The following is a 26836-nucleotide window of genomic DNA, read 5'->3' as shown; positions in this document are numbered from 1 at the left end:
TGATTCACAGGTTCCCATATGGCCACTGAGTTGTTCATTGTCCATTGCCCATCAGGTGTCAGGGCGGGAGAGTGAGGCTTGGGTTCAGACCACTGACCCCTTCAGAACAAGGGGGCACACCGGTACGGCGTCCCAGTTGTCTGTTAGCAACATCTATCATCCTGACCCCTGATCTAGGACAGGGGTTGGCAAGGTTTACCTCACCCGGGCCGGTTCACTCCGGGGGAGATCCCTCTGTGGGCCAGATTGCCCCCCCCCCGATTTCCTGCATCTATAGATGCAATTTCCGGTGTCTGCGCAGATACGAGTCCCCATTCCGTGCTGCGCCACTTTAGCGCAGCACGTGGGGACTTGCTGAGCAGGTGACTCAGTTAGAGGCGGCTTGGGGGCTGGTTAAACCACCCTCATGGGCCGCTTGTGGCCCATGGGCCTTGGGTTACCGACCCCTGATCTAGGACCGATCATTCCAACTGCATACTGAAATAATAATAATAATAATAATAATAATAATAATAATAATAATAATAATTTATTTATACCCCGCCCATCTGGCTGGGTTTCCCCAGCCACTCTGGGCGGCTTCCAATAAAACACTAAAATACAATAACCTATTAAACATTAAAAGCTTCCCTAAACAGGGCTGCCTTCAGATGTCTTCTAAAAATCAGATAGATGTTTATTTCCTTGACATCTGGTGGGAGGGCGTTCCACAGGGCAGGTGCCACTACCGAGAAGGCCCTCTGCCTGGTTGCCTGTAACTTGGCTTCTCGCAGCGAGGGAACCGCCAGAAGGCCCTTGGCGCTAGATCTCAGTGTCCAGGTAGAACGATGGGAGTGGAGACGCTCCTTCAGGTATACTGGGCCGAGGCCACTGAGGGCTTTAAAGGTCAACACCAACACTTTGAATTATGCTCGGAAACGTACTGGGAGCCAGTGTAGTTCTTTCAAGACCGATATGGTTGATCCAAGGTGGGCTGTTTTTGTTTAGCCACTCACAGAAACTGCTTGCATCCCAGTCTGGAGGGCCATCTGCATCCAATCTGTTGCCTTAGCCGCATGTGATACAGAGCCTTTGTAGGCCCTTTCTAGAAGTTTCAAAAGGGAAGTACAGCAAAACGCACCATTAACTTCTTATTAATTTCACAAGGCGCACATGCACACCCGAAAAGACAATTTCCTTAAAATAGTGGTGCTGCAACTTTAAATTACAGAACTGGCTCGGTGTTTAATGAGAGATTTAGCACAGCAGGGTTTCTGTTAAATTAAGTTGTGCCTTCACATCACAGTGGGGAAACAGGTGTATATTGGTTTAGAATTATGGAAATGTTGACTAATTCCAAGGCTTGTAATCAAACAGCTAGGCACCCAAGCAATATTTTCTTCCAAGAGGTGGCATTAATCATGCATGCCTAGCAATGTTGTCTTCATGTCCACCAAAAAAAAAGCACTGAAACTCAAAAGGAACAAACAAGGTGCCAATGCGTTTGTGTTGAGGAGCGGGGCGGGCAGTTTTTCTGCTAGAGGTGCACAAAAAATCAAAGCTGCAGATGCCCACGTCCTTTGAAACGGAGAATGTGGCAGAGAGAATAATACGACAAAACTAATTGGGCCAGCAAGGCCTTACTGGATTTTAACTCTCAGTCAGCCCTGAACTGGGAGGTTTTTTTCCCACGAACACACAAGTTCAGCATATTCCACTAACAGTATTATTTTCCAGGGACAGTCCCAGATTTACAGAAACCGTCCTGGTTTCTTATTTGAACCCAGAACGTCCCACTTTTCCTTAGAACATCCCTATTTTCATTTTTTAAAATGTTGGAAGGTATGGTAAAGGTAAAGGGACCCCTGCCCGTTAAGTCCAGCCATGAATGACTCTGGGGTTGCGGAGCTCATCTCGCTTTACTGTCCACAGACAGCTTCCAGGTCATGTGGCCAGCATGACTAAGCCGCTTCTGGCGAACCAGAGCAGTGCATGGAAACGGCGTTTACCTTCCTGCCGGAGCAGTACCTATTTATCTACTTGCACTCTGACGTGCTTTCGAACTGCTAGGTTGGCAGGAGCAGAGACCGAGCAACAGGAGCTCACCCCGTCGCAGGGATTTGAACCTCCAACCTTCTGATCGGCAAGCCCAGGATGCCCCTATTTTCGTCAGAGGTTATGTGACTCCCCAAGCCAAGGAGATCAGTAACTATACAACCTTTAGAAGACGTCTGAAGGTAGCCCTATATAGGGAAGTTTGTTTAATGCTTGTTTTATTACCTTTTTTATATACCATTTTTTTTTGCTCTATAAGACGCATCAGACCACAAGACGCACCTAGTTTTTGGAGGAGGAAAACAAGAAAAAAAAATAAATCTGAATCTCAGAAGCCAGAACAGCAAGAGGGATCGCTGCGCAGTGAAAGCAACAATCCCTCTTGCTGTTCTGGCTTCTGGGATAGCCGCGCAGCCTGCGTTCACTCCATAAGATGCACACACATTTCCCCTTACTTTTCAGGAGGGAAAAAGTGAGTCTTATAGAGCAAAAATTACGGTATGTTGGAAGTCGCCCAGAGTGGCTGGAGCGACCTAGTCAGTTGGGCAGGGCATAAATAATACAGTTGTTGTTGTTGGATAGGACAACCCTATTTTCATCGAAGAAATGTTGGAGGGTATATACTAAGGAGTCACACACGCAGCAAAACAAACAAAACCTAAACTCAAAACCTTCAAATTGCTGTGGGGACCAGATGTCAAAACCACTCATGGCTCATCTGTAGCTGTCGAGAAATGTGAGCCACAGAAGATTGATCTGGCTTTCTGGTGACGCTGGGAGAGAGAAAGGCACCACTTCAATTTGTACACAGAATGGGGATGTTGGCCAGTATTGACAGCACCCTTGTTTTACAATGGAAACGGGCACAGAGGGACTGATCTAAATTGCGGGTCTCGGGGGAGGGCAGGCAGGGGAAGGAAATCAATAGGATTCATTCTGCACACTCTGGTAGAGCAAAGTGAACAAGTCCAATTTGGGGTGCGTGAGCCACATTTGACAGCAGGCAGTGCCTTTGGTGCTCAATCCTAAGAAGCCGACTCTTTCTCTCTGCTCCAGAATTCCAGAGATAAAAGGGAAAGGGACATGTGTTTAACAGCGCTATTTATGATCCTATCATTGATTTCACTGTCGGAGGGTCTTCCAGACGGGTGTGTTTTTGTTGTTCTTTGTGGGATTGGTGCTGTTTATGCGTGCAAGTAATTGGAATCGAAATGGCAGCCTGTATCCCTTGCTCCCAATTTAATCTGGATTTATACTTTCTGGCTGGAATCCAATAAGTAAAAACAAAAAATGCCAGCAACTCACATGTGATATCTCAATGATACATTTGCAAATTAAGTCCCTGTCTGACAGCACCCTAAGTCTCCACAACCCCGCATAACACACATAGAAAACTGCCTTATGCCAGACCATCCAGTTTTGCATACTCTGACTGGCAACAGCTCTCCAGGGTCTCTGGCACAAGGTATTTCCCATCACCAGGCATTGAACTTCGAGGACATTCGGCATGCAAAACTTGTGCTCTACCACTAAGCCATGGTTCGCTGGTGTTCACCGCCTGCAGTATTTATTTTGTCGAAGCATAGAATTGTAGGGTTGGAAGGGAGCCTGAGGGTCAGCTAGTCCAACCCCCTGCAACGCAGGAACCTTTTGCCCAACGTGGGGCTCAAACCCGCAACCCTGAGATTCAGAGTCTCATGCTCTACCCAATGAGCGGTGCCAGCTTGTTTGCTGCGGGGCATCATGCCCTGCCCTAAGTAAATAGCACATTCAATGCGCATTTAAAGCACATGGAATTGTGCGCATAATAAATCCAGAGCATCCACTGTCAGTGCTGGGGTGGGGAACCTGTGGCTCTGCAGATGTCCTTGGACTCCCAACAAACAGCATAAGCAGTGGTCAGGGCTGATGGGAGTTGTAGTCCAAAAACTTCTGGAGTGCCACAGCCTTCCCATCAACATTCCCAGCACCTAGGGAAGACCTTATTAATAAATCAAGTAGGCATTTTAAGTTTGAATGCATAGTTTTAACTGATTTATAACTATTGTATCGCATCTTTGTAAAATGTGTTTCCACCCCTCAGCCCGGACACTTGAGGTCCAGCTCAGAGGAACTTCCGGCAGTTCCCTCATTGCGAGAAGCAAATTTAGAGGGAACCAGGCAGAAGGCCTTCTCGGTGGTGGCGCCCACCACGTGGAACGCGCCCTCCCATCAGATGTCAAGGAAATAAACAACTATCTGACTTTTAGAAGACATCTGAAGGCAGCCCTATATCAGGAAGTTTTTAATGTTTGATGTTTTGTTGTGTTTTAATATATACTGGAAGCTGCCCAGATTGACTGGGGCAGCCTAGTCAAATGGGTTGTTTAGATAAAAATAAATAAATCCGCTGCTGGTTCGAATCTGGAGGGCAGCTACTATGCAACATTATGAAGAGTTTTCAACCATATTAACAAGCTGGGCTGACCAATGGGCACAGTTTGCAGACATTTAGCCACCAGCTTATTACCCTCCTGTGGAAGTCCGAGGCATTTGGGAGTTACCCAGATCCTTTAAGTAGCACCTTCTCCAAGCACAGTTATTTATTTCACTTCCCTCCTGCCAACCTGCTTCCAGCTCCAAAAGTGAAAGGAAGTAAATGTACTCACCCCAGGTAAGGTTTTAATATTGTGCAGTGCATTCTGTGCTTCAAGCGCAGCTTTTCTTGTATAAAACGTTACGAAACAACAACCTACAGAGAGAAATTGGAAAGCTTTCAGATATTACCGGGAATGGATTGCTCAGCTGCAATAGAAAAACAGAGAGAGCGATTCAGGGCTGGGGGTGTAGAGATGAATGAGAGAAATGAATATACGAAGGCTTGGAAAGGTGACTTCTAATGAGCCAACATGAGTGGCATGAATCACAGGAACACTTTATTGTTTAAAAAGTCAGGGAGAGAAATATTAAAAACCACCCCCTTCTCACTTCACACAAGCTACCCACGAAGCACACCTACAGCTTCAGCAAACTCTTACTGCTCGGAAATCACGTTAACCAGAAGTTCAGTCACCATCGCGATGTAAACAGTGCGGTATGCTTGTTTTGTGGGCTGTTGCCACATGCCTCAAGTGCAGTTTGGTTTCAAAATTTTCAACAGCCAAAGGTCAGTTTCTTCCTGACCTAAAAGCCATCGATGGATTCCTCTGGCAAGCTGAGCCACAGAAAACAAGTTCACTACATTTATCCCCAGTGAAGATCCTCACCCCTTACTGTTCAAGAAGGTGCCAAGAAGCTGAGAATTGGGACAAGTTTGCGAGCTCATCTGAAGCCTCATCTGCGATGGGGATACCCCTGGCTGAAGCCTGTGAGAACTGCTGCCAATCAATGTAGACAGTATTGAGACCAACAGTTTTTCTTGGTTTAAGGAAGGAGTAGGCAACCTAAATGGGACACGGGTGGTGAAGTGGGTTAAACCACAGAGCCCTAGGGTTTGCAGATCAGAAGGTCGGCGGTTTGAATTCCCGTGACGGGGTGAGCTCCCGTTGCTTGGTCCCAGCTCCTGCCAACCTAGCAGTTCGAAAGCACAAAGTGCAAGTAGATAAATAGGTACCGCTCTGGCAGGAAGGTAAACGGCGTTTCCGTGCGCTGCTCTGGTTTGCCAGAAGTGGCTTAGTCATGCTGGCCACATGACCCGGAAGCTGTACGCCGGCTCCCTCGGCCAATAAAGCGAGATGAGCGCCACAACCCCAGAGTCATCCGTGACTGGACCTAATGGTCAGGGGTCCCTTTACCTTTACAGGCAACCTAAGGCCTGTGGGCTGGATGTGGCCCAATCGCCTTCTCAATCCGGCCCACAGATGGTCCAGGAATCAGCGTGTTTTTACATGTGTCCTTTTATTTAAAATGCATCTCTGGGTCATTTGTGGGGCATAGGAATTCGTTCATTCCCCCCCCCCCAAAATATAGTCCAGCCTACCACATGGTCTGAGGGACAGTGGACTGGCCCACGGCTGAAAAAGGTTGCTGACCCCTGGTTTAAGGCAATTTTCTATGTTCCTAATAGACAGTGGGATCTGCAGGGAAGAATTGATGCCCAGGGGAAGGGTTAAATGCCCCCATGTTTGCTTGAAACACATCACAGATAACCCTCAGTTTTCCTTGTAATGTGTAGTCCCATCTTATGGGTATATGGGTGGTGTTGGGGTCTAAACCACTGAGCCTCTTGCGTTGGCGGTTTGAATCCCCACGACGGGGTGAACTCCTGAAAGCATGCCATTGCAAGCAGATAAATAGGTACCGCTGCAGCAGGAACGTAAATGGCATTTCCATGTGCTCTGGTTTCCATCACGTAGCACCAGAAGTGGTTTAGTCCTGCTGGCCACATGACCTGGAAAGCTGTCTGTGGACAAACGCTGTCTCCCTTGGCCCGAAAGCAAGATGAGTGCCAAAACCACATAGTCACCTTTGACTGGACTTAACCGTCCAGGGGTCCATTACCTAGTCCCAATTTATCTCACAGCTACCTTTCCAACAGTAAGAGCTGTTCAACTCTGGAACAGACTCCCACGAGAAGTGACAGACTCTCCTTCTTTGGAGGTTTTTAAGTACAGGTTGAATGGCCAGCCGCCATGTACACTCTAGTTGAGATTCCTGAATTGCAGTGGGTTGGACTAGATGACCCTCAGGTCCCCTTCCAACGCTACAATTTTATGATTCTACCTTTCCTGTGGGCCCCAACTCAGCCATTGCCCCTCCCATGCTGGAACCGTTTTCCTCCTGCAATTTACCCAGGAAAGGTCTGCAATAAAGAAAGCAGCGACCGACTGCGTCTTCCTAATGCAAACAGCAACAGCCATGTTTCTGCCACTGTAATACACGGAAATTCATCATGGCGCCCTGGAAACGTGCTGAGAGCTGGCATTGCAGTTGTGCTGAACAGGGAACGTTGTCGGGGAGCTGTCAGGAGGAAGGCCTCTAAGTAACGGATGCAAACAGACTCACCCTTAAATTTTCACAGTTGACAAGAGAGACCATTTGGCAATTATTTCAGCCCTTTAAGAATCATTATCAGCATCAGTAAAGGATCATTAAATCAGTCAAAGATTGTACCTTCTGAATGGAGGTTTGCTATCTCTCTCTCTCTGCCTCTTAAGAGCCTTCTCTTTCTCTCTCCGATATCAATCTTTCCCATTTTACACGAATGGCAAATTTATACTGATGGGTACATGTGAGAAGACTCTTGGCGCCAGACTCTAAATCTTGTTTCTGAATGGTCAGATAACTACAGTCATACCTCGGGTTGAATATGCTTCATATTGAGCGTGTTCGAGTTGTGCTCCGCAGCAACCCGGAAGTAACGGAGCACGTTACTTCTGGGTTTCACCGCTCGCGCATGCGCAGACACTCAAAATGACATCACGCACATGCATGGAAGCGGTAAAAAGCGGCGTGCGCATGCGCAGATGTGCCGTCGCTACTTATGTTTGCTTCTGGATGCGAACGGGGCTCCGGAACGGATCTCGTTCGCATCCTGAGGTACCACTGTATTTAACCAGATCCTGGGGAGTGTCAGCTTCCTACATACCCGTGCTCTTTTTCTTGAAAAAAGAGGTGCTGGAACTCACCACAAACACCTCCTTTGTTCTCTTATAATGACAATGGCGCTCACCTGAGAGGTGCCGGAACTCCGTTTCAGCGAGTTCTGGCTGAAAAAAAGCCCTTTATATATATATATAAATACAGGCACATACCCTGTGCATGCAAACCTTTGTTTATGGCGTGCTTAAAGCAATGATAATGGGGCTCAGGAAACCCCTTTCAGCTAAGGGCCACATCCTCATTCTGGGTAATGTCATGTACTGAAGTTCTCCCCCTGGGCCAGCAGGGGGATACTGTAGATAGTTTTCACTCAGGTCCACATATGCAAATAAGGGATTGAAAGTGACGTTCAGTGATTGGGTAGTTAGCAAAAATGGTTACTGTTGCGTTCTAGTGGAGCTCTATATAAGCAGGCTGGCTGAACCCTTCAGTTCAGTTCTGTTCTGGCCTGTGAATAAACAAGAGCTGTTTGAAGAATCGCTGTGTCGTCTGATATGACCACCCACAATTTAACAGGCAAATTTCTGAGAGCACCTGTCCACCCTAAAGTGCAATGTGTGAATGCAACAGGCCAAAGTTTGCAGAGGCAAGCTTGTGTTCCTCCTCCTCGCTTCTCATCCTTTAAAATTGACTCAATTTTGTTATGTATGCGGCATCCGCAGCCAGAATTTTAATTGCAACATATTGGAAAAATGAAATTACACCTACAAAATCAGAATGGCAAGTTAAACTGTTAGAATATCTGCAAATGGCTAAAATGACAGGGAGGGTAAGAGGGTATTCGACGCAAAAAGTAAACCAAGAATGGATTATATTCAAGGAATATCTGAAAAATTACTGTGGCAGCAAAAACCTCCTGGCAGATCTTGAATGAGTCTTGCAATGTTTAGATAATATATGTTAATTTAATGTTTCTATTTAATCTCTCTTTTTTCTTTTTCTTTTCTCCGCCCCCCCAATGACTTAAGAAAATAATATAATAATATGATACTGTGTAAAATATAACGAGTGTAATTTAGTTTTTTTGAGAACAATCGGAAGCCTATTTTAGGTCTTTTTAAAATTTCTTGTATTTTTAATTTTTTTGCTGTATGGGATGAGATACAAATTGTAATATAGTATATTGTTATATAATTTTGTGAAATATGTTTAATAAAGATTGTTTAAAAAATAAGAAAATAAAATAAAATCAACTCAAGCGATACCACAAACCCAAGCAGATACCCCAGTTCCGTTTCCTAACCAAATCAACCACCACAACTATGATGGAAGGTTATACAAAACAGTATCTCGGAGAGTGGAAAATTCATAAATGAGCTATACTATAAATATGAATGGCTAAATATAGCTCATCTATTTTTAGGGATAGGCAAATATCACTTTCAGATGTGTTTACTTGCAAGTCTGTTCTGTCCTGGTTCCATAATAGTTTGCATTTCTAAAAAATAAAAGTAATAAAAATAAAAATTCACATGGAAGGCAGGATTTAACCATATATTTGAATACATGTTTTTATAAAAAAATGCATTTTCTCTGAAAACACACCATAGAATCATAGAATCATAGAGTTGGAATAGACCACAAGGGCCATCGAGTCCAACCCCCTGCCAAGCAGGAAACACCATCAGAGCACTCCTGACATATGGTTGTCAAGCCTCTGCTTAAAGACCTCCAAAGTAGGAGACTCCACCACACTCCTTGGCAGCAAATTCCACTGTCAAACAGCTCTTACTGTCAGGAAGTTCTTCCTAATGTTTAGGTGGAATCTTCTTTCTTGTAGTTTGGATCCATTGCTCCGTGTCCGCTTTTCTGGAGCAGCAGAAAACAACCTTTCTCCCTCCTCTATGTGACATCCTTTTATATATTTCAACATGGCTATCATATCACCCCTTAACCTCCTCTTCTCCAGGCTAAACATGCCCAGCTCCCTTATCCGTTCCTCATAAGGCATCGTTTCCAGGCCTTTGACCATTTTGGTTGCCCTCCTCTGGACACGTTCCACTTTGTCAGTGTCCTTCTTGAACTGTGGTGCCCAGAACTGGACACAGTACTCCAGGTGAGGTCTGACCAGAGCAGAATACAGTGGCACTATTACTTCCCTTGATCTAGATGCTATACTCCTATTGATGCAGCCCAGAATTGCATTGGCTTTTTTAGCTGCCGCTAAAAAAACTATTTAAACCATTTAAACTATTTTTCAATGCATTGTGAGCTTGGGGCTGTGTCAGAATATTCAGGCAGCAGAAAACTAGGTGGATTCCTAAGATCTAGGCTGCACATTTATTCTAGGAGGTGCAGATGAGGCCAGCCTGTACTGTAAGACACGGAGATTCAATTCCTCTAGATCTCTGATAAAAAGCTGTACTTCACAAACACCCACACACATACACACTAGAGAGAGAGCTCTTGGATAATGGGCACCCTTAGTTAATTAAACTATTAAAAGAAGCTTATCTGGGCTTCCTTTTAAAAAAAAAAGATGTCTGAACTGCCGACAACCTGTTCACTCAAGTCAGCCATGGCTTGACACGGTGTTAAAAATGCACATGTAAAGCAGTTTTGAGTTTGGCGCAGTGGTTAGGGTCCAAATTCCCACTCAGCCATGAAGCTGAGGACACTGAGATCCAGTGCTGAGGGCCTTCTGGTGGTTCCCTCACTGCAAGAAGTGAGGTTACAGGGAACCAGGCAGAGGGCCTTCTCGGTAGTGGCACCCACCCTGTGGAACGCCCTCCCATCAGATGTCAAAGAGAAGAAGAACTACCAGACTTTTAGAAGACATCTGAAAGCAGCCCTGTTTAGGGAAGCTTTTAATGTTTGATGCATCACTGTATTTTAATATTTCTTTGGAGGTCTTTAAGCCGAGGCTTGACAACCATATGTCAGGAGTGCTCTGATGGTGTTTCCTGCTTGGCAGGGGGTTGGACTCGATGGCCCTTGTGGTCTCTTCCAACTCTATGATTCTATGATTCTATGATCTTGGAAGGATGGTGGGCTAATAACAACAACTGCCATGTTTCCCAATAAGAGCAAGGAACCAGAAACTGAGCTGATCCGTGTGCCAAGAGCAGGGAGATCAGAACTGGAGAACATGCCAGAGCCATGAAGGATTCATGTTTCCAAGCAAAGTCCCAACTTGAGCAGGAGGATTCTTCTCTAGCCCAACCAGGAGAAGAGACTTGATGGCCAGCCTGGGTCACCCCAGAACCTGGGAATTATCCTGTGCCTTGAGCAGGAGAAGGAAAGCTGTGCTCCTCAGCCTCATTTAATGCACGCCTTCGTCAAATTTCACATGGGGTAGGGGGACTCTGGTCACAGGGGAAATTATCTTTTTGGGCAGGGGGAGGGAGAAAGAAAGCAGATGGAACGATGGAAGGAGAGTGCAGGTGGAAGCCCTTTGCAAGAGATCAGTTCAGATCTCTGCTATGAAGGTGGAGAGGGGGTAACAAAGAGAGAAGGGGTAGCAAAGAGGGAGAAATGAGGTGGTCCATCAGCCCCACCCACTGCATTTTGTTGTTGTTGTTTAGTCGTGCCCGACTCTTCGTGACCCCATGGACCAGAGCACGCCAGGCACTCCTGCCTCCCGCAGTTTGGTCAAACTCATGTTGGCAGCTTCGAGAACACTGTCCAACCATCTCGTCTTCTGTCGTCCCCTTCTCCTTGCACCCTCCATCTTTCCCAACTCTCTTTTCCAGAGAGTCTTCTCTTCTCATGAGGTGGCCAAAGTCTTGGAGCCTCAGCTTCAGGATCCGTCCTTCCAGTGAGCACTCAGGGCTGATTTCCTTCAGAATGGACAGGTTTGATCTTCTTGCAGTCCATGGGACTCTCAAGAGTCTCCTCCAGCACCTTAATTCAGAAGCATCAATTCGTCGGCGATCAGCCTTCTTTATGGTCCAGCCAAAGATTACCTTTGATGGAATGTGGCCCTTGACAGAAAAAGGAAGGTGCCCTTCTCTGGTCTAGGGAAATACTCCATGCTGTGACCGTGAGGTCTCAGCACACAGCACAGCGTTACCAGTTTGATCCCTGGCAGTGCATGACAATAACCAAGTGATGAATGGTATGAACAAGGTCTAAGGGGAAAAAGGGGGGGGGGGTGGTAGGGGAAGCTTTTTAGTGCAATGAGCTCTGTCAAGTTATAAGCATCAGCAGCTGCAAAATTTGCAGTCCAATCTTTCAACACCTGTCATTTTCAGCCCCCCTGAATGACTTTGGGGCTCTCCTAAGTTGTGAACAACACACACACACACACACACACGTGCGCGCACCAAAACCTGCTTCTGGCATTGAAACCTTGACAACACGGGATAGGAGTAACAAGATCTTATCGCTGTGAATCTTCAAAGGCTACTGACAACTTTCAAAGGAAAAGTGTACAGAAGCCGCTTTTTGCTTCTAGCCTAATAAACTCCTCCAAAAAAGAAGAAAAAGAAGAAAGGTTCTAATGATTATCTGATGATTGAGCTCTCCCTATTCTTTTAGCAACCCCCCCAAAAAAAACCCCCAACCAGAATCCCAGTCGACAAATTCAATTCAAGATACATTCACATTCAGGACAGCAACAGAGTCATCATGTTATGAATTGAAAATTCCTTTAAAGGCTGCCTTTGAATTCTAAGGGGCTGACAGATCAAGGAATGGATGGCCCTGGAAGGGTAAATGAGTGAAGTTCTGCGTGTGTGCGCTCTCTCCCCCCCTGCATTCCTTTCTGTGAATGAAATTCCCCTTCGCATCCACATTTGCAAGCAGAGCAGGTGCTGGCTTCACACAAGCCTAGAATCTCAAGTGAGGGGTGTTGGCAGCTTGTCAAAGCGACTGAATCTGAGCAAGTTTTCAAGTCAAAACAGGGCTTGGGTCCAGATATTATGCACCTTTCCGCACCTCCTGCGCCATTTTAGATGCCACCCTTATGACCGAACGGGGTCAGCATTTATGGGGGGGGTGGGGTGGAAATCTCATGCCACACAGCTGTTGACACATGAAGACGTTTGCCAAGCACAAGCCAGTTGGGACAGCTGCAAGGGAAGCGATCGATGCAACCTCGCAGAAAACCGCAAGCTCGTCTTGCAGGCTGCGAGCTGAATCCGAGATGCAAAGCAGGGAACCTGGCAGGGCTGCCTTCCCCCAAGACCTCCCCTTTCAATTGCTAAAAAAGGAATTCAGGTATAAAAAGAACAGCCTTTTCCCCCCTTTCTTTTACACAGGATCCACGGAGAGTAATATTTGGGACGTTTAATTTAGGAGCATGCTCAGGGAAATGGCATCCTGGGGAAACAGGTTTATGAAATAAATTGGGTCGCAATTAGCAGAGACTTGTGCATGGTGTTTGAATTCTAGGACAGTGTTTCTCAAATGGTGGGCCTGGACCCACAACCTCATAGGCCAGCCTGGCCCCCTAACCATGCCATAATTTTGGGACTGGGCCAATGCCCACACCAGAAAGGTCCTGCGTGCTGAGTAAAGGTTGATGGAAGACAGAGAGGTTTGTGGGCAGGCAGAAAGAGGGCAATGGGAAATGAGAGAGCAATCAAAAGGTTAGTATTTATTATCATGAGTGTTTTTTCGGGGTGCGGGGGTGGGACGCAGGGGGACGCATACCTCTAAACATTTTGTGAATCTAAGTTTGGCCTCATTGAGGGGCAGTATTTCAATATGAGTAGGAAAATGAGAGTACCCCTAAACATTTTTTTAAGGGAAAAAAGCACCAATTATCATATTTATAATTAAACAGAGAACAGAAAGGATGTGAGTATGACAAGAAAGCTGTTACAGGAGGAAGAAGGGAATATAAAAAGAGAGGGAGGGAGGGAGGGAGGGAGTGGAAGTTTTCTCTGGGAGTGGGGAATAAGGTAAAAGTGGAATGTGAAAGGAGAACAGCAGACAAAATTATAGAATAATAATAATAATTTATTTATATCCTGCCCTTCCCAGCTGAAGCTGGGCTCAGAGCGGCTAACAACAATAAAAGTAGTACAGCATTCTAAAATCAATTCATTCTAAAATCAATTCAAAATCAAATTAATGGCAACCATTGGGCTAGAGTTCTGTGAGGATTACTAAAGGAGGGGGTCAGACTGTGCCTTGCCAAAGGCCTGGTGGAACAGCTCTGTCTTGCAGGCCCTGTGGAAAGATGTCAAGTCCCGCAGGGCCCTAGTCTCTTGTGACAGAGCGTTCCACCAGATCGGGGCCACAGCTGAAAAAGCCCTGGCTCTGATTGAGGCCAGCCTAACCTCCCTGTGGCCCGGGACCTCCAATATGTTTTTGTTTGAAGACCGTAAGGTCCTCCATGGGACATACCAGGAGAGGCGGTCCCGTAGGTACGAGGATCCTAGGCCATAAAAGTACTTTGATAGGCATGTGGAGGTGGGAAGGGGAAAATAGCCAAGAAAAGGTTCTCTCCATTTAGAGGCTATAGATCAGCAATCCTGCTGAACATGGGGAGGTTGAGTCATAATACCTCCAGGGCAAAAAATGTTTTAACTCAAGGAAGGCTGATCTCTGGAGCTCCTTGCCATGAGGACAACTCTGGGGTAAAGAATTTAACAATTCCCAAAGGAGGATTAGATATCAGTAGAATCTGATGTCAGCAATTGCTTGTAATTATGCCAAACTATGCCTCTACCTGCCACTAGGTAGAGTAATTTTCAGCCATCTCAAGTGAGCCTCATAGAATCATAGAGTTGGAAGAGACCACAAGGGCCATCGAGTCCAACCCCCTGCCAAGCAGGAAACACCATCAGAGCACTCCTGACATATGGTTGTCAAGCCTCTGCTTAAAGACCTCCAAACTTTCTCAGGGGTAGAAAGTTTGAAAAGCCCTGCCCTAAAAACAGAGATCCATGTTCAAGCCTGATGGGAAACCACACCTTATGATTTCAAAGCCCTTGTAGATGCTACTGACATACTAAGAGATAAGATACAGTATTAAGAAGGGGACACAGATTTGCATCAAATTTGCATTGATAATTTATATGTATAGATGCAAGTCTGGAAATTGTTACTATGAGTTAGACAGTTACATTAGCAGAACCCACTGCATCAGGTCAATGTCTCTTCCAGTCCACCATCTTGTTCTTGGTTAATGGCCTAGAAATGAGTGAATCTTGGGAGCTAATAGTTAGGAGATTATTATCTTGTAGCTGGAGGTCTCTTGGGTGCTTTGAAGGAAATATCCACCAGAGTCATACAGAAACATTGGAAGCCGCATTATGCTGAATCAGACGTGCATAATTTTATTTGACACCTTTTCACAGTTCAAACCATGCTCTGGTTGCCTTACAACATGGGGGGAAAAATACATGACTACAGCATAACAAAAGTAGTCATGAGCAATAAATTAAACATTAAAAAAATACAAAATCAAACTGAATAATTTCCACATTAAATCACAACAAAATCTAAAATAAAGATACAAAAAAACCCAACATCAGCAACCCTACCTCCAGCAAAAAACAACAACCCTAAACAATACCTCAGCCCAAGAATCGGTTCAGGGTTGTGGAACTTGCAACCCTCCAGATGGCATGGGACTCCCATCAGACCCTGCCAGAATAGTCAGTGGCTAGGGAAGACAGGAGCTGGGGTCCAGCAAGCTCTGGAGGGCCACAGGTTCACTACACCTGAGCTAGGCACTGTGCAAAAATGGTCCCTTCTAGCTTTCTGGTGTTACGCTACTTCATGGCTGGGGATGGGGGAGAAAGACAACTCAGTTCTCATTTACAGTTTAAATTATCAAATTTGCACTTTCTTAAACAACACGAGAACTGCAACACAGCCATCCTTCAAAATTCGCACTTATCTGAATTTTGTGATGCAACCAATGTTGACAAAAGTAAATATATTAGGAGAAAACGTACATTAAAATGCATATATTAGTGAAAACAGCATGCAAAAATGCATTACATTAGAAAAAAATTGCTTGCAAAAATGTGTTTATTAGGCGAAATTTGCACTAAAACGCCGAAGAATTATTCATAAGATGTTTTTAAAGAACACAAAAGTCACAAATTACCGCAGAAATGCAGAGAACCGAATTTTAAGACTGGGAAAATGATAAACTGGGAGGCACTGACATGGACAGATCCTTCCAAATTTGGGACTCAGCTTCTACTCAAAGTGCCTTACCTCTTCCTCTTACCATACTGTAGTGGAAATGCGGAAGAAAATTGTATTTCGAGGAGTTAGGTGGCATGTCCCTTTCCCTTTAACACCCCCAGTTTGATTCTTGTGTTTCACACACCTGTCGGGAGTTTCTTGGGTTCTTCTGTGTTGCAAGGCTTGGCTGGATGCCCGGCTGCAGGTAGTGGGAGACTCTCAGCCGCTTTGTATTAGTTCCATCTCAGGGTCCTGGGCTAATCATGAGACATGCCAGATGCATTTGATTACATCAAGGCAGGCTATAAAAGCCATAGGTGGGAGGGGCCAGGACAGCTTCTGCCCAGATTGTGGAAAGGACCTGGTGTTGGGAGACCGACGGCCGGGATCTTTCTCCTGCTGCTCTAGCTGGGGCTCCGGACAGCTGAAGGGGAGACTGGGTAGGCCCTGTCAGGTATGTTTTATGTTATGCTTTGTATGCCTGCTGTTTAAAAAGGTAAAGGGACCCCTGACCATTAGGTCCAGTTGTGACCGACTCTGGGGCTGCGGCACTCATCTTGCTTTATTGGCCGAGGGAGCCGGCATACAGCTTCTGGGTCATGTGGCCAGCATGACTAAACCACTTCTGGCGAACCAGAGCAGCGCACGGAAACGCCGTTTACCTTCCCGCCAGAGCGGTACCTATTTATCTACTTGCACTTTGACATGCTTTCGAACTGCTAGGTTGGCAGGAGCAGGGACCGAGCAACGGGAGCTCACCCCGTTGCGGGGATTCGAACCGCCGACCTTCTGATTGGCAAGTCCTAGGCTCTGTGGTTTAACCCACAGCGCCACTTGTTTATTTCTTAATAAAACTGTTTAGGTTCCCCTTCCACCTCCTCATTCCTTTTGTCCTGATACCCCGGAAAGGACTGCTGTATTTGGCAGCACACACACTGAGTTGGGAACATAGGAAGCTGAAGCCTTGTCCCACCCAGGTCAGCACTGTCTACCCCTGCCCTACCTGCGGGCACCAGGATTTGAACCTGAGGCCTTCTGCCTGCAAAGCAGAATCGCTACCTCTGAGCTACGGCCCTTCCCAATTGTGAGCAAGCACCTTCTCATCTGCACAACAGCAAACAGCAGGAGGGAACCTCCAGTTCGTAGGAGCCGACGACTAAACTTGCGGCACTCCCATTTTGCTCTGCATTCTGGTTATGTCTGCATTTTCTGTTAATTGGCCAGAACTTGCTGTTTCCTGTCAGCCTTTCGTTGCGCGAGGGAGCGCCTTCAAAGAAGCCTCACTCTGTCATCCTCATACCCTTGCGAATACAAGCGCTCGCTATAAACGCCCTCTCTGTCTCGTAAATTGAGGTCTCTTTTCTACCTCCCACCCCCCTTTGACCTAGATTGAATCTGCTGCATTCTCAAGCCTTTTGGGAAAGCGGCGAAGGACTAATGCATGCCGGTTCCGTGTGCCACAACACTTCCTTATCCATTATTATGTAAATTTTGACTAAAGTGCTACACGTAGATGTGGGGAGGGGGGCAGGAGAATATCAAGGACAAAATTGCTGGAATCTGCTCCCCCCCCACCCTTGCTCTCTGTGAAATAAGCCACTTATATTAAACAATTTTAAATGCCTAATAGCTGTTAAGGGTGGGGGGGGGAGGTATTTGAGGAATTTTAATGTACATTTCTTTTCTCGTATAGGACAATCGCTGCTTTCAGCGGGTTCCTGAACTGTCGGGACTGAATGCATAATGAATGGGAAGTTTATGGCTCATCAGCTTCTATGGCAAAGCACTGTGGGTTACGGGCGCGGAACGAAAGGGCAAACTCTATCAGATTCACTTCTGCCACGCTGACATTTATCGCGGGCTGGCAAGACCCCCGAGAAACTTGAAGAACACAGAAGCATTCAGAGTGGCCAGCAAAGTTGCCTTGTTATTCCCTCCCTCCCTTGCCATCTCCCACCCGCACCAGAACAGGCCTCCATTAGATTTCAAATGCCATAGCAGATAATAAGGAGAGAGGAGAAGAAGCCTAGCTGGTTGCTAGGAGGAAGCTCAGACGTTGAGCCAAAGAGTTGTGGTTCCCAATGGCTTAAATAAGACGCCTTCCATCAGTCCTGTCTCGTTAGCATCCTTAGGAGACCACTGGCAGGTGTCCGGATGACCATGAGCCCAAGGCAGAATGTAACATCCTCATCGATGCCAGCTCATTGGAATGCTTGAGATCTATTGGTCAGAAGGCGGGGCTCCATTTGTGACAGGCTCAGCAATGGGTTCCATTGCTGGGCTCTGTACTCAGCCCTTGGTGGCATCCAATAATATTCACATATTTTAAGGACCACATTTCTTTTCAGTCGCTCCAAAGGGCGGGGGCCTGAAACAATGGGTGCAAATTATCAGGGGGAGGAAGGATTTAGACTAAACATTTGAGGGGGAAACCCTTCTGATGGCATAAACTGGTTGGCTATGGAAAAGACTGTCTCAAACAGTGGTGGACTATCCATTAACAGATTTTAAAGCAGATGTGAGATGGCCACCTATCAGGGATGTCATAGCAGTGGGTTTTGAGCAGGGGCAGGAGGTTGTTCTTGTTGACCTTGGAGGCCCCTTCCAGGTCTATGATTCTATGAACCACAAAGAACACCACTGAGCATGTGCAGAGTGACAGTCCCATTCCCACTGCCTAATGGAAGAGAGGGATGGTGTTCCTGGTCACAGGCCAAGAGTGAAGGACCTAAGTAGTATGTGCAATATATTATTACCCAAATAATCACATCATATCATATCAATTTACATACCACCCTTTATCTGAAGATACCAGGGTGGTGTACAACATTAAAAACATAATATACAGAGCATAATGATAAAATACAATAAAGCAATCATAGAACAAATCACAATAACATTCCACTCGCATGTAAAAGGCTACAGATTGTTTAATGGCCAAAAGGCCTGGCTAAAGAGGAATGTTTTTGCCTGGCACCTAAAGACATGTAATGATGGCACCAGGTGAGCCTCTCTGGGGACAGCATTCCACAGATGAGGAGCCACCACAGAAAAGGCTCCTTCTTGTGTTGTCACCCTCCAAACCTCTCGGGAAGGGAGGACACCAAGAAGGGTCTCAGGTGATAAGTTCAGGATCCAGGTCAGTTTGTATGGGGAGAGGCAATCCTTAAGGTATTGAAGTCCTGAGCCATGTAAGGCTTAATAGGTCAGCACCAGCACTTTGAATTGGGCCCAGAAAGTAATTGGCAGCCAGTGCAATTGAATTGGCCAGAATTGGCAACATATGCTCAACTCATCTTGCCCCAGTGTGCAACCGGGCCACTGAATCATGCACCAGCTGAAGTTTCCAAACCATCTTCAGAGGCAGCCCCATATATAACACAATGCAGTAATCTAGCCTACAGCACCTTTGAATTATGGTGCTGGAGGAGACTCTTGAGAGTTCCATGGACTGCAGGAAGATCAAACCTGTCCATTCTGAAGGAAATCAGCCCTGAGTGCTCACTGGAAGGACAGATTCTGAAGCTGAGGCTCCCATACTTTGGCCACCTCTTGAGAAGAAAAGACTCCCTGGAAAAGACCCTGATATTGGGAAAGATTGAGGCCACAAGGAAAAGAGGACGAGGGAGGATGAGATGGTTGGACAGTGTTCTTGAAGCTAGTAACTTGAGTTTGACCAAACTGCGGGAGGCAGTGGAAGACAGGAGTGCCTGGCATGCTCTGGTCCATGAGGTAACGAAGAGTCAGACACGACTAAACGACAACAGCCTACAGGTTACCAGAGTGCAGGCCGCAGATGTTAGGCTAACCCTGTCTAGATAGGGGAATAGGTGGGTCACCAACCAAAGCTGGCAAAAGACACTTCACACCACTGAGTCCACTGGGGACTCAAGCAACAGCAATGGGTCCAGGAGTACCACCAAGCTACATACCTGCTCCTTCAGAGGGAGTGCTAGCCCCTCAGGAGCAGGAACTCTCCCATCCATCCAGTCTTGGGAACTGCCCACTAACGTGCCTCAGACTGTGTGTGTGTGTGTGTGTGTGTGTGTATCACAATCATTGATGGGGATTTCTTACTAGAGCATACTATTAAAGTCTAACACCAGCAGGAGACCTGAAGACCTAGATCAGCGGTTCTGAATCTGTGGGTCCCCAGATGTTGTTGGACTACAACTCCCATCATCCCTGAGCTCTGGGCCTTGCTAGCTAGGGGTGATGGGAGTTGTAGTCCAACAACATCTGGGGAGCCACAAGTTGAGAACCACTGATCTAGATGGAAATGTAACATTTCATTCTCTACCTTGGCTTGTCTCCATCTGGTGCTCTGCAGATGTTGCTAGACTCCAACTCCCATCAGCTCCTGCCAGTGTGGCCACTGGGCAGGGGCAATGGGAGCTGTTGTCCAACAAATATCTGGAGGGCACCTGGTTGGGGAAACCTAGCCTCCACCACGGCATTAGAAACTCCTATGTGACTTACCGCCTGATTTTTCGATTCAGGAAGGGTTGACGCACATATCTAGTTCATGTTACATGCAGCTCCAAGCTGCGTTTGATCTAAGCGGCTTCATTTTCAGCTTGTTAATGGTGGCACGTGTCTTTTTTCTTTTAAAAGCTTTTCTCCCCGCTTCCCCATTTTAAAAAAAAAAGAAAAAGAAAAGAAGGGGCACTTAAAAGAAGAAGAAATCTTGCAGCTAATGTCGGAATCTTTTCCCTCAGTTGAAACAATTCTGTGTAGACGAAGACATAACCTTGCAGGCCTTTGAACTTTAAGGGACAGCCTTTAGTATGCTTTGAATCCAGGGCAGCAAAAAAATCTGAAACCTTAAAAACCACAGCCTGTCTCTGGAAGCTTCAAACCATGAGAGAATCTCTCTCTTTCTTTCCCTCCCTCCCTCTCACAAAGGGAAGATCTTTGCTATAACGGAGGATTCTTTCTTAAATTCCTCATTTTTATTACTTGATATTATTAGTGAATGGGAGCGGAGAGGCAGAAATGCACAGTGTTGCCATATCGAAGAAGCTGCATTTTCTGGCACTGAAAAACTGCCCTCGTTAATCGTTCAGGTAAGAATTGAAATAAATACTTCTACACGAAAGACAAACGAAAACACTTTAAGCAATAAAGCCGTACATCTGCACATAAATTAATGGCAGAAAGACAGTGCCACCTGATGCCAGAACAAAATCTTCACCGCTTTGGGGTACGGCAGGGGAGTGGCTGATTTGCGTTGATGGCACAGATGCGGCTAGGCAGGAGAAGGGATCAACAATTCACCTGCCTGCCATTGGCTTGGCTTCTGTGATGTCACAGAGTGGCTGGGCAGCCCATATTTATTTATTTGTCAAAAATATCCCCATCCCACCTTCCCATTGCAATAAGCAAACATGGGGGTGATAGGTGTTGGAGTCCAACACTGGGACGACTGCAGGTTCCCCATCCTTGCTCTAGTCGCTACAGTATGGTGATATTTTATGGAGCAACAGGAGACTGAACTGTTGCCCTACAACAGAAGTGGGGAACTGGACGCAGCAAGCAGGCTGGATCCTTGTCTTCCCACATCCTACAAGCCAAGGTGAATGGGACTGGCCACCTGTTAACTAACCGAAGTCACAATGACACCAGGTGACCCAATCAGCTGATTGTTGGGGGCATCAAAACATCATGGAAGGGCTTCTTTAAGCCCCAATGAGCAGGACAGTACTCTGCTGATTGTCAGTGCTTGCAAAAAGCCCTGTCTACAACAAGACAACACTAAATAATTAAGATGATTCCTTCCTAAGTGCTGAAAGCTCAAAATGTATGCTCAGACACTGATCCTTACAATAGCTTTGCAAGTCAGGATAGAATTGTTCTCTCCATACTGCTGGTTGGGGCAGAGGGGGACATGGAGGCTGACGTATGACAACATGTCAGAGAACTCGTATCTGACATGAGATCCAAGAGACTTTCAGCTCATGCCTCTTGCCCTCAAACAGCGACCTACACCAGCTAAATCTGACTGCTGTTCTGCAATTCACCACTTTCCAGAAGCAGAAAAAGAGAATCAAGGCCGAATGCATTCAAATGTCAGTGGATTAGAAGCCCCCTTGTTAAAGCACAATCATCTTCAAGGCTCAAGTCCAAACTAGACGTTCATTGTTTCAATGCAATTATCATGCAGGGTTTGCTTGTTTTCTGAAAACGCAAGTAGCAGTTATAGGGAGGTCAAGTGGCAGTGATATAACCGGAAAGGGAGCGTAACTCTTCTTCCATGCTGTGGTCCCATAGTCAATAACTATCTAGTGAGTAAATGGGGCTCCATTAAACGATGGAATTCTCTGCCATAAGATAAGATAGTGATGGAAGCTTGCTTTAAAAGGGGGTTGGACAAAGTCATGAAGGGCAAGACAAGCACTGTTGGCTATGCACTACCTCTACCAACAAAAGCAGTGTATACCTCTGAATACCAGTTGTGGGGAATCACAAGTGCTGTTGTGCTCAGGCCCTGTTTCTGGGCTTCGCAGGCAGCTGGCTGGCTACTTTGAGAACAGGTTGTTGTTGTTTAGTCGTTTAGTCGTGTCCGACTCTTCGTGACCCCCTGGACCAGAGCACGCCAGGCACTCCTGTCTTCCACTGCCTCCCGCAGTTTGGTCAAACTCATGCTGGTAGCTTTGAGAACACTGTCCAACCATTTCATCCTCTGTCGTCCCCTTCTCCTTGTGCCCTCTATCTTTCCCAACATCAGGGTCTTTTCCAGGGAGTCTTCTCTTCTCATGAGGTGGCCAAAGTATTGGAGCCTCAGCTTCAGGATCTGTCCTTCCAGTGAGCACTCAGGGCTGATTTCCTTCAGAATGGATAGATTTGATCTTCTTGCAGTCCATGGGACTCTCAAGAGTCTCTTCCAGCACCATAATTCAAAAGCATCAATTCTTCAGCGATCAGCCTTCTTTATGGTCCAGCGCTCACTTCCATACATCACTCCTGGGAAAACCATAGCTTTCACTATACGGACCTTTGTCGGCAAGGTGATGTCTCTGCTTTTTAAGATGCTGTCTAGGTTTGTCACTGCTTTTCTCCCAAGAAGCAGGCGTCTTTTAATTTCGTGACTGCTGAGAACAGGATGGTGGACTAAATGGGTCTGGGACTTGATCATGCAGGGCTCCTGGCATCCCTGAAGCAGCTATTTGTGTTAGGAGGCTGTCTCCACTGCAACCAGTGGAAGCTTGTGCAAATTGCAGCTTTTGGGTGCTGGTGGTGGGTTTATTGGGACAACAGCAAGACAGAAGGGTTATATCCTCCCTTTCCAGCCGGTGGTCCCACTGTTGCTTCTCCCCACAGTTTAAAAAAAACTGCGCATCAATTAACTGCATCCACACAATTAACGCTGCGTCTAGAGTGGTCCTGAGACCCAGACAAGCGATAAATGAAAACCTCCCTTCTCTAAGCAAGTTCAAAGGGCCTTGCAAGACACCCCCCTCCACCAAATCCTTTCAAATAAATAAATAAATCTCACAATACCAACACCTCTCAAGGTGAAGTCTAACATATTTGGCATTGTTGGTGACAGACTCCTGTTCCGATACATTGCAGCTATTTCTACAACGTGTCAGCTGTTAAGGCACACTTTAAAACGCCGCCACCGAACACATATTAACGCCATAAAATCCACCCTGTTTTATTGCAACAGCTGATGCCTCTCACCAGGTTGCTGGGGAAATGTGAGAAAGTTGCTGATAGCCCAAAAGCATTTAAATCCAAATTAAGCTCCCTCCCTCTCCCCACGCCACTCTTTATGCATCATGCCAATGTAGGAAGTTATTAAAAACTGTTATTTTGGATTCCTAAAACAATCCCCCCATGAATGGAAGACAGCGTTTTTCTTCCCCACAGCCTTCTAGATCAGCGGTTCTCAACCTGTGGGTTGTTGGACTACAACTCCCATCATCCCTGAGCTCTGGCCTTGCTAGCTAGGGGTGATGGGAGTTGTAGTTCAACAACATCTGGGGACCCACAGGTTGAGAAAGGCTGTTCCAGATGAAGTCCAATCAAAGCCAGCTCAATCCTAAAGGCAGCAGAGGCAGCTGCCAAGAGCAGAAGAATCTTCGAGACTATTGGTTGAGCTGGGAAATCCTCCTCCGCCCCCTAGACCAGAGCTAGCCAATAGGGTTCCTTCCAGATGTTGATAGGCTGTACCTCCCACCAACCCTGACCATGCTGGCTTGAGCTTATGGAATCTGAAGTCCAATCAGGATCCAGAGAGTATGTTGGGTATGCAGGGAACGTTGGCAGCCACTGCCGTAGGGTCTTGGGTCAAATGTGGGACACACGTCTCTCCCCCGTTTTCAGCAGGTTCTGGTCATTCCATACACACAAAGGGGATGCAAATCCTTTGCCTTTGGAACAGGGGGAAAGTCTTGGGTGTGCAAGATTGGACGCTTGAGTCCTTCCCTATAGTGTTTAAGGAAACTGGGTGGAGGGTTGCCTCCGTTAGCAGGCCACGGATACACGGAAAGAAAGAAAGAAAGAAAGAAAGAAAGAAAGAAAGAAAGGTCTGCACCTGCAATCAATCTTCTCTGGATTAAGCCTATTTGCTAAGGGGAATGATAAATACAACCTGAATTCTAGGCAAAGCTTGAATCCTGGGAAGCAGGTGGCAGATGGGAGTAGCAGATGGGAGCTGGAGTCTAAGGAAGAGGGGTGGAGTAGCGATGGATGAATCTGTCAATTTTGGTTTCTCTTGGTTGCTCACTTTTCCAGTACGTATTTATTTACTTTTAAATAAATAAATAAATGTTTGTGGTAAAACCTCTGAGCAGTTTACAAAAAACTCAGTTCTTTACATTTCCACATCAGTTTGAATAGTCCTTTTTTTAAAAAAGCCCTCAGAAAAACTCACCAGCAAATTTCTCCTAATGTACACATTTTCTATGCATTATACACATTTTCCCAAGCAACTCTGCCTAACATAATGATTTTGGGTAATGTTTTACCCCACCCAAATTAATCTGTGCATTTATACACACAAGTTACTCCAGGGCTTTTGTACATCGGACTTGGCTGGAGAACAGTATCCCCAAATTTGGAGGAATTGGAATATCAAAGGGCAGCTGTTTTGATTCATGTCTTGTTTCTGTAAGTGCAAATTCACTTTTTAATACAAACGGTATTGAATTTCTTTCCCACCCCGACTAGATGGTAAGAAGACATGCATAAGAGGAAAAAGCATGCTAAAGGAATCTGGACAGAGTTGGTCTCCAAGGTGATGATATAGCGCTAAGTCTATGCAAAGATTATTTGGGAGTGTGATTGCATGCATGCTTTTCTAACTGCCTCTTTTTCAAAGAGAAAAAGGACCAAACCCCAAATTTGCACAGCAACTCCAGAAACAAGGGTGCTAACATGTGGGCAGACGACTCTGGTCTTCACACTGGAATGATGTTTTGATAGCTGTTAAATGGCTTGTCAAAAACCGAAGAAGTCATATTGGGATGAGCGAATCCCTCTAGTGCAGAAACAATGGTTTTAAAAGCCTTTGATATGTTCCATATTTTTTGCTCTATAAGACTCACTTTTTCCCTCCTAAAAAGTAAGGGGAAATGTATGTGTGTCTTATGGAGCGAATGCAGGCTGCGCAGCTATCGCAGAAGCCAGAACAGCAAGAGGGATTGCTGCTTTCACTGCACAGCGATCCCTCTTGCTGTTCTGGCTACTGAGATTCAGAATATTTTTTTCTTGTTTTCCTCCTCCCAAAACTAGGTGCATCTTGTGGTCTGGTGCGTCTTATAGAGTGAAAAATATGGTATTTTTCATGTTCCTTTTAGAATGTTTTGCAGTTTGGAGAGTTAAAGTTTAAGTCTCTTGGACCCTCCCAGTGTTTAACTTGACTACATAATACTACTTTGTTGATTGGATTCCCCCCACCCAACAGCAAAGGGACAGGAACGATATAGCCAGATGTGTATCTGAATTATAATCCGCCCCCTCAAAAATGTCATAATGAGAGGCTTTCTTGATATTGGATATCCTAAGCTCCGATCCACCAAGCTGATGCAAATGAGCACACATCATCATTTTTCTAATTTCATCAGTCTTAAAAGAAAATAAGCTTTTCATGTGCAACAGCAGGTCTGAGATTAGTTCTGCTGAGCTCACCGCCATGGAACTAAATATCTATCAAGCCCAGTATAAAGTCACAAACTACTTATGAATGTCAACAACATTCTGATATAACAATGGTGGCCGTGTGATTGTTTATATAACACTTTGCTGCTGTGCAAAACGCTCCAACTGGTGGTTTTTTTAAAAATTTGGTTCATCCTCAGAACCACAGATGCGCTCAGGAAGGTCTCTGCTTTTCCATCATTTCAGTGGGTCCTGCGTGAAATTCCTTTGCAAGCTGTTGAAATGAATGGAGGTGGGTAAGTCAGGTAACATCAAGAATGGCCAGTGGTAGTGTTGTCATACAACTGGAGTTTCGGCCGCCGTAAGCAGCGTCTGGGCGAAACCCGCTGAAATGTCCAGGAAAACCCTGACGTTTGGCAACCCGTATCAGCAGTGTCGTTTTTGGCAATTTCCCTTTGTGTGTCGAGGTCCCCAAGACACCCCCCCCATTGACACTTGATTTTAGTTTAAGGTTTTTGGCATAATTTTGGCCACAACTTTATTAAAATTACAAGAAATGTGAGTGGTTGCTTAGGCATTGGTTGCGACTATCTGACCCCACATGGGGACAGACTGACATTCGCACGCCCGCAAAGTCAGAAAGGGAAAACATTTTGGGGAGAGAGACGGAACTGGGAACCATCACTCACCTCTCCCCAAAAGCTCCCAGGGGCTCTTGCATGGCCCTAGCCCCTTGAGGGGGTTCGGACAAAAGCATGATGATGATCCCCTGGGTTCTTTTAACAGAGAACCCTTGCATCAGCAGCATTTTGGAGGGGCAGGCACAGCCAATCCATACCCCTCCACCAACCAATTCATAAAACCAATGCCTAACCGCAACCTTACAAGTTGTGACGATTTGCTATGCAGTAGGCAAAAACCAAATGGCACCAGCCAATCATCCAAATGGACAAAATTACTTCCGGGCCCCTGCCCCCAAAGCAGATGATCCCATGACAGGCATAGCAAGGTCAAAGTGAACAACCCT

General features: G+C 46.0%; 1 protein-coding gene across 50 annotated transcripts in view; it reads right to left on the bottom strand.

Annotated features, from left to right (window-relative positions):
• CELF2 (CUGBP Elav-like family member 2) overlaps positions 1 to 26836 on the bottom strand; it is a 547342-nt gene that overhangs the window by 141397 nt on the left and 379109 nt on the right. For all 50 annotated transcript variants that reach the window (XM_083461288.1, XM_083461309.1, XM_083461275.1 and 47 more), the window contains one exon: positions 4683 to 4765. In XM_083461288.1, coding sequence (XP_083317414.1) covers positions 4683 to 4765 — 83 coding nt within the window. The remainder of the gene's footprint in view (positions 1 to 4682; positions 4766 to 26836) is intronic.

This window comes from Podarcis liolepis, assembly GCF_965112155.1.
Source record: "Podarcis liolepis genome assembly, chromosome: 10".
NCBI lineage: Eukaryota > Metazoa > Chordata > Lepidosauria > Squamata > Lacertidae > Podarcis > Podarcis liolepis.
Note: the sequence above shows the minus strand (reverse complement) of the source record. Positions and strands in the feature narration are given on the sequence as shown.